Source organism: Taeniopygia guttata, chromosome 9 (assembly GCF_048771995.1).
Source record: "Taeniopygia guttata chromosome 9, bTaeGut7.mat, whole genome shotgun sequence".
NCBI lineage: Eukaryota > Metazoa > Chordata > Aves > Passeriformes > Estrildidae > Taeniopygia > Taeniopygia guttata.
This window is the reverse complement of record NC_133034.1, coordinates 10,550,443-10,570,060: the sequence shown is the minus strand read 5'-3', so window position 1 is coordinate 10,570,060 and position 19,618 is coordinate 10,550,443. Positions and strand designations below refer to the sequence as shown.

Sequence of the window (19,618 nt, the reverse complement as noted above, 5' to 3'; positions counted from 1 at the left end):
ACTAGTGCACCATGTACCAGTCTAAATACCTAAAGTTGCCTGTCAGAAGGACAAGCAGATCCCAGCATCCATTTTCAACATCCAACACTCCTTTTACAAAATATTTGTAGAATGTGCCCATGAAATGCAAAGCACCTGATTTCTACTTGCAATCTTCAAGATTCTTCTCCTTCACCTAATTCTACACATTCCCTCACTGTACTTCAGGGCCTAAACTGTTTCAACAGATTCCATATGCCCCAAGCCTCAAATGGTAGATTTTAAAGAATCCAAGGTTCAGTATTTATACTTTTAATTGTTATTTGAGTACAAGAACTGTTTTTCCAACAGCCTTTGTTACCATGATGCAGTTTCTACAATACCATATACATTTGAGTGATGGTATGAGATAAGGGGTAAAAATACTCCTGCTCCAATTTAATTTTCTAATTGTAGTTGTGAGTGAGCAAAAGTTGAACCACATGCAAAATTCTCAGTATATTCAAGCTTCAATTCCTGAGCAAAACAAGAGGAAAGGTGCTCTCAAAATGAAACAAGATGTAGGAGTTCTAACTTGAAATGGTTTAAGCCCTTCAGCATTCTGCAAGTAGCCTGAATATGCACCCAAACAGCAACACCAAACATTAGCTGCCCTCAAAAATGTAGTGCCCTTTTAGAACAGGTTTTTTTCCAGAGAAGGAGAGTCAAAAAAGCTTTGTTTTTATATTGCATATCCTTTCTTCCCACACCCTTTCTGAAATAGCCCTGACCATCCCTCCTACCTGCCTACTACAAACATGCCCTCTATCCCTGCAAGTGTCAGGTTTTCAACATCGTCCCCAGTGACCTTCAGGCTCTAACAACCAAGAGCTGCAAAACTGATTGCTCTACCTTGATCTGACAACTTTCAGAAGCTGTGATACTCCCACTTCAGCATCTTCCCCAAACTGCTTGGCAAGCATGATAAATCTTATAGATAATTTCAAAGATTGCTCAGCATTAGAGAGATTAGACACACATCCTAACTATGTATTTGATATTTGAAGTTTCAGTTCTAAATAGCCCAATTGCATATGCAACACCTAACAGTCCTTAATTACCAAAATTATCATAATCTACTGGACAGAGACAACCAACAACAGGAAACAGATCTAATGATCAAAAGATTTCTAAATGAGTACTTATATAGCTAATTTAGAGCTAAGATCAGTAGCTCCTACCGCAAATAAACTCAGCAATTCTGCATTCATTCTGCAATTCTACTCCACGGCAGGGTAAAGTTCAACACACTGATTTGAGTTCTCAAAATTAAACAGTTACTCTTACAGTATAGTAACAGATAAAATGAAACTTAATATATTTGGTTAATATTTCTTCATACAAACTTAGAAAACAAACCTAGTTGAAAAAGTCACAAGTCTGTTTTAAAGTAAAAGCTAATATGAAGAACCACTGTTTTAACAGCACCAATCTTTCTCTACTTTTTGGTAACAAAACATATAAAGTCAAAATATTTATGTGTGTAGCTTTAAACTTGCAGTGAATAGCCTGAAGTGAGCCAGCAGTAGTATTTCCATACATAGATTTGTGAGTATAAGTATACAAGCAGCAGTCATATGATTGCTTAGAGGAAGAGAAGTCCTGCTTGTGGCTATTTACAGAATCTCTAGCAGCAGGAGTTGGTGGTGTTTAAATCTACACAGTCCCTTCCCAACCCCAACTTAAATACTGGAAAGAACATCAGGAAACAGTGAAGAAAAGAAAATTTGTGCTTAATTTCAGACAAGCAGAAAGACAAATGTTACAACAGCCCCTACTTCATTCTGCACCCAGCACTGTAACACCTGGGGCTCTACCATGATAATCAGTTTGCATCCAGCCTGAGATGTGCTGGCAAATGACAGAGGAGGGCTCCTTCCCCACCCATACCACCCCATCCAATTACTTCTCCTTCTCCTGCCACCCAAAACAAGTCAGATCAAAGAAACTAATCACAATTACCATGTCACTGCTACAATTGAAACCTGGAGATCATCAACTCACAGCAACAAACCACAACCCAGTTTTTCATGTTTCTCCCTCCCAGTTCTCTGCTTCATCTTCCCCCTGAAGTGCCTAAGCATTTGGAGTGAGAAGGAAAGAAAACAAAACAAAAGACCTTCAAAACAAACAAACAAAAATGCCCCACAACAAACAATCCAAACCAAAAACAACCACCACAGCTCCATGTCAATGTCTCAGGCCATTGTGACCCCTACTGATGATCTCTGTGCGGACTCAGAAAACAAGGTGCTGTGTGACTTCAGATCATTACCAGCTACAGAGCTATAGTAGATACAATTATATGAATATGCAAACAGGAACGGAGGAGGACTGTGCTGAACAAACACCTGTTCGTTTAAAATGATGCAAGCTTCTTAAAGGCATCAGCTCTTGCCATTGCATTGCAATTTTTGCAAACCTTCAGAAAACAGGCTTCCAAAAGTGTTTCCTGGAGCAACTAATTCCTTCTAAATACCTAACCACAAAAGGAAGTAACAAGTGAAATATGCCTTAAGTCACTTCTGTAATTAATTTAAACAAACTGCCAGGCACTCCGTGTTCTTCTGTTGCTGGCAGCACAGAGAACAGTTTTACTAAATGGGCAACCAATTTTACTACCAGTTTTATTGATGGACAACCACTAAGCCAAAGAACCTACTTAGTCACACACACTTCAGCAAGACATTCTCATTGTACTAGAGAATGGGAGACCTGTACAAACAGTGTAAAACATTTACCACACCAAATGCAAATTACATTTCATCTAAGTTTCTTTATCTAAAGAGTTATCAGAGGAAGTATAATTTCTTAAAAGTTCTTAAAATGGACAAGTCTTAAACCAAAACCAGATACCCACAATATATAAGAGTAGTTTGGATTTGGATAGTGGGACTGATGGGAATGAACCATAAGACTGTAAGCGGGTGACATGACTGGAATATGAAGGGTAAATCACATCCTCATAAAGGCATTTCAGACCAGGCTTGTGCCAAAAAAAAGGCTGTTTTGTTTTCCTACTACAGTTGGGCTTGATGATCTTAAAGATTTTTTCCAACCTACACAATTCTGACTTAAGTCCTTTAGAAAAGCATATTTTATGAGGTTTCAGAACCACACCAGAAACCATGGAAAGGCACATATTTCTGCCTGAAGTAGCACACAGTGCTTTGAACATCAGCAGTCATTCCAAGCAGGCATTCAGAGCCCAATAAAAGGCCCGTTGTCTTCCCTTGTCTGCTGGTGACCTGTGTGCTCTGTCTAGCCGTAGCTCTGCTACCATCATCTGACTTGACAGGGATCCACAACACTGCATTGATTATGCTTCAAGTGAGCCACAAAACAATTTTCAGCCATCTAAAAAAACACAAATGGCAGAGAGCTGTGCAATACCACAGGATGAAATCAAAATTGAAAAATAAAATTTAAAAAATGCTGCTGTCAGAGACAGGAACTCACATCATGCAATTGTGTTTTCTTGAAGTAGTTATCTGCCCATAGTCATTTTAAAGTAAGTCACCAACAGTCCTGAATCTTGTGTAAAGAAAGAAGTTTGCTATGAGAAATTTTTATTTTTGCTTTATTTTTATTGATCAGGCCATCATATTTTCTGTTTCAAAGCTATGCAAAAGTTACTCTTGCGACAAATATCAGGGAAACTTATGCCATACAACTTGCTGTTTATGGTGGGGGAAGATGACTCAGCATTTATACCTTTGGTACCCTGATTACTCCCCACTAATTCACTATCTGAACTGAACAGATAACCAAAAGATTCATTACAACAACAAAATAGCACAAGTATAGAAAGTTGGCAACTTTAGTTGCCAACACTTCATCATAAGCTTCAGTGCTATGTTCTGTCTGGCCCAACAGCTGCCCAGGCAGGACACCTGAACTGCATACTTACTCCCACAGTTATTCAGCACAGTTACCACAGCATGTGCTGACTCTTGCAGGGCATTTCTTGTAGGACATGGAAGCAGGGAGGAACTGTAAAAAGGGTTTAAAGAAAATGTAAATCTGCACAAACCCAAGCCTTAAGCAAGCAGTTGCTCTACTAAACAGAGTTTTCTTATTTAATACAAATTTACTATCTGGAAAAAAAATTGAAGAAAGTAATTGTTCTCAATTTTTGATTATTTTCAAAACATACGTTTTGAAAAATTTGAATTTGATATCCCAAGGAGCATGTATTTCAAACCACACCTCTAACAGCTCCATATATAAATCACACTTGCAGAGCTCATTCAGAAAATGCTACTGTTCAAATTGTATGACACATCTTCAGCCCCATTTTAACAGAATTACTCATTCCTTTGCTTTTACATACAACATATGAAGCATCATCCCATCTTATGACACAATTACACAACACTGCTATTAAGGTATTGGGCCTAAAAATTCTATGGCTTTCTGAAATCCTTCTACATTGTACCATCTCCTTGGGAATACTCTGGTTCAGCCATTTAATATTAACATTGTTCTTTCTGCAACAGCAGCACCAATAAGCCTGTGCCTGAAAGCTCTGTTTATTTGCTGAAAGCTTTGCTATACTCCTAATTTTGATAACCACAGCTCTATCAAACAAAATGCTCTGCTTAGAGAAGAGCCTGACAAGCTGGAGCCAAGAGTAAACATTCAAGTTACGTGGAAGCCCCTAGAAACAGTGGAACATATCCAACAATCCATAATCATTGTCCACTGTCCCTGAAAAGTATAATTAGTCCATGTCCCACTGGCTCACCAACGGAGCAGGGAAAAAAAAGGAGAGCACTGAAGTCAGAATGACTAAGCGTATGCAGCATTTGAAAGTCTACTTTTATTGAAGGCTTGACAGAAGCAATGCTTTGAAGTTTTGCCCCTACTACACTCTGGGGGCTGCAAAAATCAAGACAAAGTTTTACCTTGTCAGATAACAGTAAGTACATTACAAGACTCAGCAGCTGTCTTCATGGAATTTAAAAGTTCATGAGAATCCCTTTACAACTGCTTTGGGAAAGGTATTACCTGTCCTATGCCAACAAGCTCCAGTCCTGCAAGGGATGTCATTGGACACTTGGCAACCAGATACTGGGACGTTCAGAATTAGATCAGCAAGTACAGCGTGAAGTAAAGAGGGAAAGAATCACAACCAGCATCAACCTACTCACCCTGACCTAGATAAAAACCCAGGAGGTAGCAAGGCAGAAACTGTGAGTTGCCGTAATTTAAATATATCATTGAAAGGAGAAATCGGGCCAAGTGCATATTGTATGTTATAATAAAGCCTTTACCTATATTTCTCTTCATACCATTGGTCTCCCTGAATCTGCACTCGACAGCTATTCCATCTGAGGGAGAACTGTTTTTCCCAGAGTAATTATATTTACCATATGTTAGGTTTTCCATTCATTATTTACATTTGTAGTCCTACACTTTGAGAAATTACCTTTGTTTTCAGCTTTGACAGAAAGCAACAAAGAACACATCCCATTCAATGCACATCTGGCACACCACAAAACAAAGTTAATCAGAAAGGTTTCTGGTTTAAAACCCAGCCTCCAGTAAACATTTCATGCTTTCAGGTGTTCCAAGCAGGGCTCAAATACATGTACGTGTTTTCCACAAAAGTGTAGCTTTTATTTTGCTTTCTATTTGTTCACATGCTTTGGGGTTTTTCCCTGTGGGTTTTTAGAGTTGGGAAAATGGGAAAGAACAGGCCTACTAAAAAACTGCTAATTAAGAAAATAATCGGCATTATACATTAAATTTTGCATAAAACTGAGAATCTGAGACGTCAGTTATTTCTATTCCAGTGCTACGTATTTCAACTACCAAATAAAGCTTTGCCATGTCCTAAGTATTTCACTGACAGAGATCTCCAGTGTGGGGGGGAAGGCAGATATAGGAGACACAAAGGCCTTCTGCTTACACAACACATTGAGCACCACACTTCAGAAACTCCTGTTAGCACAGTTGTGCTGGTTAGGAAGAATAAAAATTCCGCCAGGCCAGCAAAGTTAAGTTCTTGCTTATTGAGCCTCCTGCTCTTGTATGCGGTGAAGGCAGCAAGGCAAGAAAAAGCTCTCACAGGACACATCCTTGTGTTGATAGAAGCTGCACTTCAACCTAGGAAAAAGCACACTACTTGACCTACAACACTTCTGGAGACCCAGACATACCACTGCATAGGAAGATTACATATGTCAGTCTAGTTTAAAAAGCTCTAACAAGATAATACCTTTCAGAAGGCTGGTAAATGCCAAATTAGATTTCTTCTTCTCCCCCTCCCTGCCAATAAAATAACTTCAGTTATGCACCAAATATAATGCTGGCAGTGCAAACAACTGCACATTACCACACAACAAAACTATGTTCCAAAACATAACACCCTACAGGAAGAAAGATTTGGAAACAGTTTCTTTATGTAATCAAGTTCAGCTTTGTTTAGTAATCCTGCACTTCTGATGTCAATATTATTCATTAATCTCTGTAGGTTAAAAGAATTTTATACTACCAGAGTACTGATTTCAAAGGCAGTTTGGGTCTAGAAGTTATAGTGGTTTCATAAGCAGAGTGAAGCCAGCTAACAAAGACATTGTTCTACACACAATCATGTATCTCTGTATCGTATTAGCAGAAGCAGCAATGTACTCCAAGGACACCTGACTGCACAGCCCGTGCTGTCAGCACTCATCAGCTCCAGCTTAGGACTGCTCCTTCCACTCTGGGCCACATTCCATAGTAAAGGAGATTCTAGGGAAGCATTCTGCTCTGGCCAAACACCAGCTCTGAACCAGACTCAGACTGCTGTCAGTTCTGCAAGAGTGCAGGAAACAGGGACTTGCACAGGTGCTATTGAGAGTCAGAAAAATTGGCATCAAACCAAAATTGAGCACTATTAAAATAACTCCAAGCAGCTGAGCATAGCTTCATGTATCCACTCATTAGCTCAGGTAAACATGGTCCTTGCCCCAGTGTAAGAGATTTTCTAAATATAAGACCATCAAGATCTTTCTCTTCAACCACAGGAATTCTAACATATTAGAATGGGTTATCCGGAAAGATTATAAAATGCCATTTTTCAAAAGGGTAGGAGAAAAATTTAACTCTGTAACTGGTTTGCCTCATAATACTACTCTTCATCTTAGAGGAAAAGTTTCTGAATAAATATTCACAGCTATAATGGCAACAGGAGATTAGCACCACCTCCACTTTCTTCAAATAGGGAGTTCACTTCCTACTACCACTGCACAACTGAATCAGAGGCCAAATCAGCACTAGCATCATTTGAGGATGAAGTATTCAAACAGACACATCCCCATATCACTCTCTCCTCATTATTCCTAATGAGAAAATGTGAAAATACCTCACACTGCTCTTCATGAAGACAGCAAGGAGACAAAAAACTCTACCCAGTGAGTTAGAACTGCCTTTATCCTTTAAAAGGATTTCAGAAGGCACTTGAGGAATGTCAGCTGGAGGATGCCTCCATTCCCACTGCAGTGACCTAATCTCAACATTAGCAAAACTGGGGACTGGGCAGCTGTTTATACCTCCAGATGAGCAAGCAACACTAAAATATAGGTGTCTTCTAATACAGTATAAGGATTTTAAATTCTCTTTGAAGCAGTAAAATCTCATTTAAAATAATGTTCAAGCTACCTGTGCCAAAAAGGCATTTCTTAGAATATGTGTATTTGGGGAAGAAGATGGTGCCTCACCTAAGGAAGAGCTGCTCTGAATAATCTCTCCCTGAAGCAGTTGATCTGCAGAAGCCTTTCAGTAACTCAATGTTTTACCCATGTGTGCCACAAAGACGGTAATTTATAACAACTGTGGAAAAGTTGGTATTTTAAATATTATGAAGTGTTTTGGGTTTTTTCTTTGTGTGGTTTGAGTGGTTGAGTTTTTTTAGAGGACTTCAACCTCATACAATACATTGACCTTACAAATACCCTTTGAATGAGAGTGGAAAACTACTTCCTCTAACAACTCAGCACCTTAACTACTTTATCTCATGGAAGTTTTCTTGCTATTTTACTTTGTATTCAGAACAAGATCCCTATTGTACAACCACGACCTACTCATCTGGAAGCAAGAAAGGTTATCAAGGAGGTCTTGGCCATGTTGGAGAAAGACTAGAACAAGAAAGCTGGAATGAAAGTATTTTAGAAGTTACAGAAAAATGGAAGTTAAACATGATAGACTGCCAAAAAAGTTGAGCCTCTTTTTATATGTATCGCTGTACAATTGTTTTAATTGTTGATATTACAATATTGGACAATTCCATGTTTGAAAAGTCTTATTTTAGGCAATTTCCTCTCTTCCTATACACACAAGAGCCTCCCATGCTGAAGAGTAAGCTAAGCAAAAAAATGGGGTTTTTTTGTGAGGTCAGATGAATTTCCTCTGTCCAATACATTATCTTATCTGCAGGTAAGTATTCCAAAGTCCAATACCAGCAAGAAAAAACAAAATGTCTATTTAACTACTGCAACATAAAGTACAACAACATGTTTAACTAGGTTTTAAACTTCTAACAGTGTTTAAAGCAATAATAATTTCTGTTCAATATTTGAGCACTCCTTAAATGTACCATCGGCACTTACAAGTGTCTATTCAGTTCTACTTAAGAATTAAAGCAACAATCAACAACCTAAAACTAAACTCAGAAGGCTATCTTAATTTATGAAGCAGCTCATTTAAATCATTGCAATTCTCTAATTAGAGTACTGCAAGTGCCAAGACCTCTGCTTCTGAAACAGAATAGCACTGCAGAGGTCTGTGATTTTTTTTTAAATGTCAATAATAAATTATGTATCAACAAAATCATTATGATTAGCAGACTAGTCATGGCTATAACGAGAAGGAAAACCACACTAATCAGTTGTGAAGAGATCACTTAAGGTTCCAGATCAGTGAAAACAAAATCACAGCACTCTCTAGACATAGCAAGTTTAGTAAAAAATGAAATTAAAAAATGAAATACAGGGAGGAAGCTACAAACACATCTTTTCCTTTACACTTTGTGAAGCTTAAAGCAAAGCTGGAGCTTATGATCTAATCTTATGGAAAGAGCCTCCAACATACTCTATGTGAATTCACAGAAGATTTTTTATTAAATTTCCCTATGCAAAACATCAGTAATGCTGACTTTTATACTGACTAATATATGCTTTATACATATACAAAGCCCTACAGTTTTAGAAAACCCAACCAACCTAGCCATTAAGAGTATTTTATCAAATCCGGGACAGTTCAGGCCTTGATCTAGCTCTGTCTAGAGGAATCAGCCACTAACAGCCATTTCAACAAATAACACATATTTACCAGGGCAGAAAAAGAAATTACTACTTCTGTTTCATTCTCCAACCTGACAGTTATGAATGGACCAACTTTAAGAAAGTTAAGTATCAGCATTTTACTGAATGATGGGATTTATCCCCACAAAGCTTCACAAAAGCACACTAATAAAACACACTCTAGCCTACAATCAATAGTTCTCCTAAACAGGGTACAGATACAATCAATGTGAAGCAGAACCTTATCTAGTTTGAACAGAGGCAAAATGTGCCTCTAAAATCCTTAAGGCTACAGCATGTTATTAAACACAAACTTCACCCTCAAATTGAAGTCAGCAATAGTCACATCCAGAGCTTAAGAGCTCCATGTATTCCTACAGAGCCAATCTAACATTTAACTCAGATTTTTTCTTCTATTAAAAGGAACAAAAAGCCAGTATGCTAAAACTTGTCCTCTTCAAAGCTGCCACTAACTACTCACTGGATAACAATTTCTCCCTTCCCTTTCTCTGTCCAAGAATATTCAATATGGATATACTTTAACACACACATGCAAGTATATGGATATACTTTTATTAAGTATTTATATTATTATTAATTATATATTGAATATTAATTATTATTTTATTAATTATTAAAACTACTAGACGACTTTCTGACACCAAGTGTGAAGAAATACAGCTGCAAGTGTACTTTTGTATTTATTTTTAGCACAGTACACTCTTTCAGGAAATACTGCTGTGGTCAGTTTCAAGTTCTGAGCTTAAAGGAAAAAAAATTATGGCTGCATATCACCTTATGCAAAATCAAAAGAAAACCCAATTCAGAAATACCGATCATGTGAATCTGGATTGTCTGGGTTGGGCAATAACATTATGATGACCAGCTACCTAATGAAACAAGTTCTTCAGAAGCCTCATTTCAAATGATGTTGGCTTCAAAAGACTTCTGTCTAGCTTTTGCCAAAAAAAAAAAAAAAAAACCACCAAACAAAAAACCCGAAGTTTTCTTTACGTAGTGTTTTCAACTATAATACTAAAGTGCCAAACTCACATTATTCTCCAAGTAATACTTACTTCATTTCCATGTTTCTGCAGAAATTCTATTTCCTGTTGTGTGAACGTAGTCATTGAAATCGACTTCACTCTGTGGGGTGGATTCAAGCCCCGCCTAAAAGAAGCAAAAGGTATTCAGCATTTGGGAAATTTATCATCATACAATAATGTTTAACACTACAGCTAGAAGTCAGTTTTAAAATCAGGAGCCATCTCTCTCTAAAGCACACTCATTCTTGGTACTGCCATACAGCTTAAGGCTATGTAAGCTCTTCTCAAAGTAAAACTCAGTGTACAAAGCCAAATAATAGAACTTCAGGGGAGACCAATATTCACAAGCGCTCATGCAAAGTCACTCAGGCACATTCTATGCAAATTTAAGAAAAGAAAATTAGGCTTTTTTTTTTTAATCCTAATGTGCTTCACCCTTGCCTCTTTTGGGTTTCTCTTCTTCAGTTGTAGTTTCCTTTCCCTCCAACTCCTTCCTCACTTTGATCTCTTATTACAAGTTCTACACAGTAACCAGATTTCTTCAAACTAAACTGCTCAGCTCAGTATTTTTTCCTTGTTTGAACCTATATTTCCTGTTTCCTCACGGTATCTTTTTATAGTTTACTTTCTGCCCCTGCACAGGGGCTTACTCCTCTTCCTGAACACTACAGAAGTAACCACAACAAAAGCCAAAAGACACTGGTTTTAGTGTGCTCTCAAATGAGAGATACCATTGCTAATGCCACAGCTCCAAACATGAGCAGCTCTGCCTTAAGCCCAGATTGGCACCACTCTCACACCCATGCCAGCCTGCTGCAGCAGCGCCAGCAGAACACGGGGCATTTGTGCTGCTACAGCCTGACATTGTCAAACCCAGCCCAGTCACAGCCTGCAAGCACAGAGAGAAAACATGCTGAGCAACAGCATCAGGGTAAGAAAAAGCTTGCTTTCTTTTCCAACTCCTTCTTTAAATAAATGCTAACTACTGCTTTTGCCCAGAACCACTTCAAACCCAAGCTGGGATTTGCCCAATGGATGCAGGAACGTCCCATCCCACATGTGCCAAGGAGTGGAGACACTCACCCAGAAATACCAGGGGCCAGTTTAACACTCAGGTTAATCAGGCCTGGATCTCTGAAATACCATCTTAAGAAGCAACTAATATACATTAACCATGAGATATCAAAGCACAAAAAAAGCTTTCCAGGGATGTAATATGCACCTAACAAATTGCTAAGAAACTCAACTGATAGCTGTATTGCTTACATTTGTCCCTACACTTTTAATTCTAAATTTGGTTCAGATTGCTTTTAAGAATAAAAATAAAACTAACAACACCGACATCTAATTTAGGACAGCCAGTGGTTTTCTTTAAATTCCATTATTATCCCAAGAGTATTAACTATAAATTAAATTGTTATCCATCAGAACAGCCTATGACAAAAATCAGATATTCCAAATACTAACACTATATTCAACTCTGGCAGAAAAATTCTAGCACTTCAAGTTTTCCAAGTCTAATGGGAAAAATACTGTTGTGCATTTAGCTTAGAAATTCACCTTCACATCTAAATTCAACTGTATCCACAAGACAATTCTGATCCTGTGTTTAAGAACTCCACATTTTTAATAAGAAGTTGAATATGGGTTACAACATGAAGCAGTAACATTTTAATAAAAGTTACCAATTTAACATCTTTCATCTAGCTGTATCATCTACATCACAAATAAATTACATTTATTAAAATAATATAGTATTATCTAAGATTTTTTTTTAGTGAGTACTCATTTTAAGATGATGTAATTTAAAAGAAACTTGTAGGAGTTCTATGCATTTAAAATTAATTGTTTCAGAGCTGGTGCTAGGATTAGGTTTTGCTTATTTTTGGCTTTTAAAAGAAACACCTTCTCAGTCTGTGCATGCAAGTAATTATATTTCACTAAATAGCACTTGTAGCATCACATATTGAGTGACAGCATAGAAACAAAGTTGGCATCCACCTGGCATTTCACATAGATCTGCTCCATCAAATGTTATATGACAATTACAGTCCCTTGCTTTTACAGTAAGTATAAAAGCAGTTCTGTCTGCCTTAGCCTGTACAATTTACTCTCCTCCTAGTAATTACAAATAGCAGCACAATTAGGTAGTTGTAAAGTATTCAATGACTATTTAAAAGCCACAGCTATTCACTAACACATACACATGTTTCTCAGCACAGGCAGTATATCTCAACTTTCCCACTAGCTCCTGCTGGAAATTCCTTTTTGCAGTAAGTAGAGTTTAGGTGCTCTGTTGTACCTGTGTTTGCAATTTCAAGGCACTGCACAAGTTCTTTAAGATTTACCTACTCCACACTGATCTACCAGGGCTCTTCAGAGCATTTACAGCAGCAAACACTGCTATCTTCAGCTCTATTAAATAGCAATATTAAATGTGGGTGAGACCTAGATAAGATTTTGTTAAATCTCACCAGAAACTTCCTTCATGCCTCTCTCTCCAGTGAAGAGTTCAGACATATAGTTTCCTGATATACACACTATATCCACATGGGATAAGAAGAATTCACATTTCTCTTACACCATCCTGCTAAAAGAAGGAAGGCAACCCTCCTAAAGATCAGATCACCACACAGAGGTGTCAGATGTCTGGCAGGATGAAAGAGAGCACAGCACCACATCAGTGGTCCTGGAGTATTGGAAATTCTGAACAAAACTTTAACAGCCATAATCTAAAGTAAACTATAAAGCTGCAATAAATACTGTACATTCAAGTATTTATGTCCATTGAATATGGCACAGGATGCAGGGAACCTATGCAAAGCTTCCTCTTATGCTAAAGCAGCCTAAGAAGTCAGCCCTGAACAAGGAATCAAGTCAAGACGCTAAACACAAACACAGCCCAAGCATTATCTTCCTTAGATAAATTACTTTAGTTCTACCATTAGAACAGCAAACTCTCTATTTTTTTGTGACTTCTAACTAACATCCATTAATTGGCTGGAATTTCCCTAAAACAGAGCAGTTGTGCAATTTTTGAAACAGGATTCAAGGACCAAGCCTTTCTTTACCTACAGAGACTATTTAATGTCCCAAATGATTCACAAACACCTCATCTACATATGGGGGAAGCATATTGGTAGACAGCCAAATACAATTATCCCTTATGAGGAATTAACAAACCTTCTTTTTCATAGGAAAAATGTTTCTTTCCTAGTATTTGACAAGTGTTTCATGCAGTTCTAATGCTTTACAGTACTCCCTATTTAACAGGGGACAGAATAGATTACAGTCCCTTAGTGCAAATTATCCATGCCTAAATTTAAATTGACCCTGAAGAAGTATTTGCAACGTGCCCCTGTGCAGCAGTACTAGTTCCTCCCTTCCCTAGAACAGAGCTCCTGGGAAGGCAGCAACCAAACGCTACCTCAGCACTAAAACCAGACTGCAGATCTCTCCTCCCAAGAGGCCCTGGGGAAGGATGACAGAGTAAGACAATTCTGCCATCTGCACTTATCCAGCACACCAGAGCTAGAACATCCCACACAGAGATCCCACTCATCACTGCCAACTTCTTCACGCTCAGCAGCGATTATTTCTGTGGAAGAGCACTGTGACCAGAGATTCCAGCCCGGAGAGTCTCCTCCACTGACCCTCACTGAGTCACAGCTTAGTGTAGGGGCAGCTTAGAGAACATGAGACCTCTGTTCTCCAGAGGGCATTGTTAAACTGGTGCTCTCACAAACAAAGGAAGCTTTAAGGCCACTGACACAGGATTCTGCAGTCTGGCAGTAGAAACATTAAACATTCAAAACACAGTCAACAAGCAGTGGATATTTGTTTCTAACATAATTTAGCGGCAAATTATAGTTGAACTTGTGATTGTTGGCAGAGCAGCCGACTGCAAAGGCTAGGGCTGGGAGGGGAGCAAAATGTGAAGTGAGCCCTGGCAGAACAGAGGAACCTTTCGTGGGAGGAATGGCGGGCAGACTGCTGCTCAACACTGCTAATGTCCGTCCTCTGGATCAGATTTTAACACCATCTCGAACCTAAGCCAGCAAAATCTGATCCCCTAAAATGCAGGAAGTTAATGAGGCATGTCAAATACCGAGCCCTCACAGAGCACCCTACACACCCTGATGTCCACAAAACAAGCACTAGAAAACCCAGCGTCACAGCATTCATTATTATTTCTGTGCTACTGTAATTAGCAAAAAGGAATAGAACCAGCACTGGCCATTCCTGGTACTTGTAGACCTCCCTGGAGACCCTCTGCCATCTCACAGGCTCATTTATTTTTAATAGCAGACGACTCATACAGATTTGGAAGCAGAGTTAAGGTTAATTTAGGTTTTTTCTTAAAAAATAACCAAACATTCTTTCTGAACTGCATAGTGTTCACTGTGGTATAGACACATTTCCTTTGCTCTCCTGCCTTGCAACTGAAAACAAGAAATAAAGTAACACATAAAATACCCTTAAAATATATATATACACACATACAGAGACCCAGAACACATGGAGTCATTTTCCAAACAGGCTCCAAAGGAAAAAAAGGACTGAAAAGTCATGCTAACTCAACCACCTTCACTCTTGCACTGTTTATTTAAACTATTTTAATTTCTGCTAAACTTCTTCTAGGAAAAGAACAAGAACTTATCACCAGTGCACAGAGATGTTATAGTTTGATACTGTTTGTTCATGGCAGACTATATGTCTGCCATCAAATACTTCTATCTGGCTGATAGAAAAGTCCCCTACCCATGAAAATTTTAAATTTAAAATTTCAACTAGGAGCATTATGAGCAGCCAGAAGAAGGCCAACAGTTGTAAAAAATTAGCATAAAAGGGCTTTAGCATTTCTCAAAGTACCTATTATGCTCTAAACATTCCTCATTGCTGAACAAGAGATTTCCTAAGTTGGGCAGGAGTTAAGAGGGCAGTGAGAGGAAGGATAGGAGTGCCTTAATTATCACATCTGCAGGTATAAAAAAAGAGTCAAAATTAAATTAAAAAATTACATAATATAAAACATGTGCAAGCAGACTATTAAACAGGGATGTTTTCTGCTGGTGAACTGTAAAACATGTTCTTTTTATCAAAGTTGGAAGCGGGCTGACTGCAAGTGCTACAGAATTACTTGAAAGCAGAGATGTACAGACAGCTGAGATACAATGCAGAGAGGCATTTGATAAGACAAAGGGAAGGATGTCACTGTCAGCAGGCCACATGGGAGCATCCAGGAAAACAACAGTCATAGCTACCAACATAATCCTTGGAATCAAAGGACTTCTGTCAAACCAAAATAATCTCCCTGTCAACATTTCCCAAGATATGGGTTTGCAGTAATAAAGAGAAATCTTCCCGTGGTGTAATCTTGACCTGAGCACACTGCTCCTCCAGACATCTCCTCCCACTGTCGGGGCAGAAATTTTGTATCATTCCACACAGCCTATATTGTACAACATGAAAAAGCTGAATTACCTTGTGTGATTGCTAGCACACTTTTTTTGCCCATGTGAAGAATTTAAACACAGGGGACAAGTGGAACTATTTTAAGAGAAAAGAAATTCACACCACTGTGCATGAACTTTCTCCTACATGTACCATTTTGCACAGCAAAACTTCTGCTCTGGTAAGCCTGGCCTCTTAAACCCCAGGTACTACAGAAAAAAGCCTCCTGTCATCCACACTTCTGACTTGACAAGACTCACCTTCAACATTAAGTCAGAAACAGATCATTTTAGCAAAGCCACTAGTTCTGTCACTGTTTTTAGCAGTATATGAAAAAGCTAGGCATACTATTTTGGGAAAGAGTAGAGGGAATAGTAGGTTTTTAAAGCTAAATCTAGTAATACATAGCATCACTCTTTTGATACATGTGAAATACTTAAAGGAAATTCAGGATGGATCCAGAATAAGATTTTGGATGTGACTAGACAGTCCTCACCAGGACAATGAATAAACACTTCAGAAAACTAGTAAAAAAAGTTATACTACAGTTTTTAAAGAGTTTAGAGTTAACTGTATCTAGAATAACATGTTTATTGATGTTAGCAATCACTTTTAATTAATTGAGAAAACTTTCTGAAGGAGACTTTTTAATCTACTAGTATTTTAATCTTGCATTGGGCACTTCATACTTGAAAAAACTAGTGTACTTGACTCCAAGAATATTTCCTGTACCAGAATAGAAAAAAATAATTAAAAAAAGAAGCCATGCAAGTCATTCACACAGCATATAAACAAGATAAAGTACTAAGATTATTAAAACCTTCAAGTAAAGCAAGTACTGTGAGGCAGAACGCAAACTGCCATTAAGAACTACAGAAGCAACACTACTTTTATATTTGCCATTATGTTGTTTGTTCCCAAGTCCTTTCCCTACACTGTGAAATTCTACAGTGAAAAGCATTTGGAAATAAACAAGTTGTTTGAAGAACTGCTCTGACAGAAGTGTTAAAAATAAGTTTCTAGTTATGAAGCAGATACGATCTATACCAAGTCTCATCACTAACAAATGAACATGCCACTGGAGAGGTCATAAGGTGTTAACCAATGCATATGATCCTGCACACAATCTATGGAAGTTCTTCCAAGCTGACATGAAAGAATGAGTCCAAATTTATTTTAGAGGGAAACTTTAAGTCCTCTTAATAGTAATTTACTTCAGCTGTAAGTGTAGGTGTTCCTAGCTGTAAGAACCAAACACATCGTTTGTGGTTGCTTTTTTGCAGTAAGACAAAAACACTGCATATTTAGAATGAAAAAACCATTTGCATTTTATCAGAATACTAATATATTAACCATGATTTCGCAGACAGTCTTCCTCCTTTAAGCATGGTAACATCCAAATGATGGCCAACACCAAGTGGCAGCTGTCCCCTGCTTATGAGCTGTTTCACTGCTTGTACATCCTTTTGGTTGCTGTAAACTGGACTATGTTAGTAGTCCATACCCCCAGCCAACAGATAAAAGCAACAGACTCTTCTGAACCCACGCTAGGCATCTCAGCCATTCACAATATACTGATCTATTAAGGTTAAGAAGCCTGAAAAATAAAGAAAACACTCTCATGGTGCAGCTTTACCACACGTTCAGTTTAACCCAGTAAGAACATGTGCAACCATTAAATGCAGTAGCTTAAAATAGTTTCACATGCCAGCACAAATAACAGTTTGCTAAGAGAGCAAACAATAGCCAGAGCTAGATGATTGAGTGGCATGTTTGCGTGAAAATCTAGAGTCTCTTTTCAATTTCACAACCTAAATGTATTTGCTGTATTTGCATGAAGTCTGTTCAGAAGCCTACATAAAGAAGAACTCCAAGTCTAATTAGCTGTCTATTAGTATAAAAGGCAGTTTGTTCCATGTAAGTTCAGCAAAGAACTAATACATTTGCTTTGCATTTCAACATAATTACGAACTTTGTTCTAAAACACAAGACCTTACTTGGAAGGGCTTTCTGGGGTAGTAAAGGGACAGAAATTAGTTCAGGGTCCTGAATGCCTTTTAGAAACACCAATCTGTATCCTCTAACATACTATTTATTACTTTGGTTACTGTGATTCTGCTCCATTCCATTAGCACGATGCTACAGAATCATATAAAAGCAAACAGATGTAGCTAAAGAGACAGCAACACTAAAGACAGCAGGGTCTTTCCCACAAATTATGGATATGTGACTAAAATTCACCACTGACTGACCTCAACTCTTAGTTTCATAAACACTATCTCTGGGAAGGATGGGTGGAAAAGGGAGGAGTAGTAGGAAGGCCCACACAGGAATGAGGAACAGGAAAATGCAATCACTTTATCAGAGCCAATCCCTTTCCAAGGTTTATATATATCATTTGTAGGAAATAGTCGATGTAAAGTCAAAAAACCCCAACCAGCTTCTACTTTTCTGATCAAGTCTCTTAAACCATTGAGGCTGGAGTTCATAGACTGAGACAGAGCTTAAAGGGTTGTCTTATAAACTACCACCAAGCAGAACTCGACGCACATAAAGCTATGCTGGTGGTTTAATTTAACCTTTAAGTAGCATTCACGACAGGGTTAGTATCCCCGCATCTTCAAGGCTGTCATGACAGCGAACTGTTAAGCCACGTGCCCCTTCCCTTTCCACGAGTATTGTCACACACTTGCCAAATTAACCACCCCCCCGACACGTCCGTGGGGTGGCGGTGCTCCGGCCGCCCGTGCGCGCTCCCCGTACGCGCCGGAGGAGCCCCCCCGGATCATCTCCGGGCCGCGGGGCCGCCGAGCGCCGCACACCCTGCCAGCGGCGGCCACCTCCGCCCCGGGGGCTCCACGGGGATTTCCAGCGAACGCGCCCGGGAAAGCCTCCCGCCGGCCTCCCTCCCTTCCCGGGAGAGCCCCCTGCCCGCTGCCCTCCGACGTGGCCAAGCCGGCACCAGGAAGGCGAGCGCAGGGGAGGCGGCGGCGCTGCGAGAGCCGCGGCGGGGCTGCACCGCCCGGCCGCCGCCGCCCTGCGGACGCGTGCCCCGGCGGCCGGGGGCGGAGGTCACCGCTGCCGGGGGATGGAGCCGGCCGTCCCCTCCCGCACTCACTCACAGGATGCCGGAGCAGGAGGTGCACACGAAGCTGCCCACGGTCATGTCGGTGTAGGTGGGGCCCCGCTGGTCGCAGTCGAAGCACTTGCGGTTGGGCGGGAGGCTGCTCATCTCCCGCAGCAGCTTCAGGTGCTTCTCCTCCTGCTTCCGCTTGGCGCTCGCGGCCATGGCCCCGCCGGCGAGGGACGGCCCGGCACGGCGCCGGGCCCCGCTCACACCCCGGCGGCGGCGGCGCTCCGGGGCTCGGCCGGCGGGAGAGGGGCCGGGCGGGCGGGGGGGTGAGGGGAAGACAGGGGAGGAAGAGGCGGGGAGGGCACAACCGGCGCCTGCCGGCGGGCCGGTGCGAGAGCGCGGTGGCTGCTGAGGCGGACCGGCGGCCCCGCGAGGGAGGGAGCGGGCGGGGGCCGCGGTTCGGGGGATGCAGCGGCGGCGGCACCGGGCCCGGGGCGGCGGAATGACGAGCCCGGGCGGAACCTGCGCGACACCTTTATGAGCTCAGCGAGGAGATGGCGGCGGCGGCGGAGCCCTGCGCGCCCGCCCGCTGCAGCGCCCCCTGCCGCGCGGGAGGGCGCACTGCACGCCTTTCGGCCCCTCACACCGCGACCCCGGCCCGGGGCGGCGCCTCCGGCGGGGCCGAGTCACCCCGCGTGACCCGGCGGGGCGGGGGCCGTCCTGTGAAGAATCCCGGTAGA

The 19,618-nt window shown here is 40.5% G+C and overlaps 1 protein-coding gene across 13 annotated transcripts in view; it reads right to left on the bottom strand.

Moving 5' to 3' along the window:
* AGFG1 (ArfGAP with FG repeats 1) overlaps positions 1-19,377 on the bottom strand; it is a 35,583-nt gene extending 16,206 nt beyond the window's left edge. For 10 of the 13 annotated variants that reach the window (XM_072933497.1, XM_072933499.1, XM_030280175.4 and 7 more), the window contains exons 1-2: positions 18,928-19,376; positions 10,382-10,475 (exon numbers count right to left, since the gene is read on the bottom strand). In XM_072933497.1, the coding sequence (XP_072789598.1) occupies positions 10,382-10,475; positions 18,928-19,094 (261 nt within the window). In that variant the 5' untranslated portion in view covers positions 19,095-19,376. Of the gene's footprint in view, positions 1-10,381; positions 10,476-18,923 lie in introns of all 13 variants that reach the window. The other 3 variants (XM_072933498.1, XM_072933500.1, XM_072933501.1) reach the window with 2 other exon arrangements.
* Between the last annotated feature and the right edge of the window lie 241 nt (positions 19,378-19,618).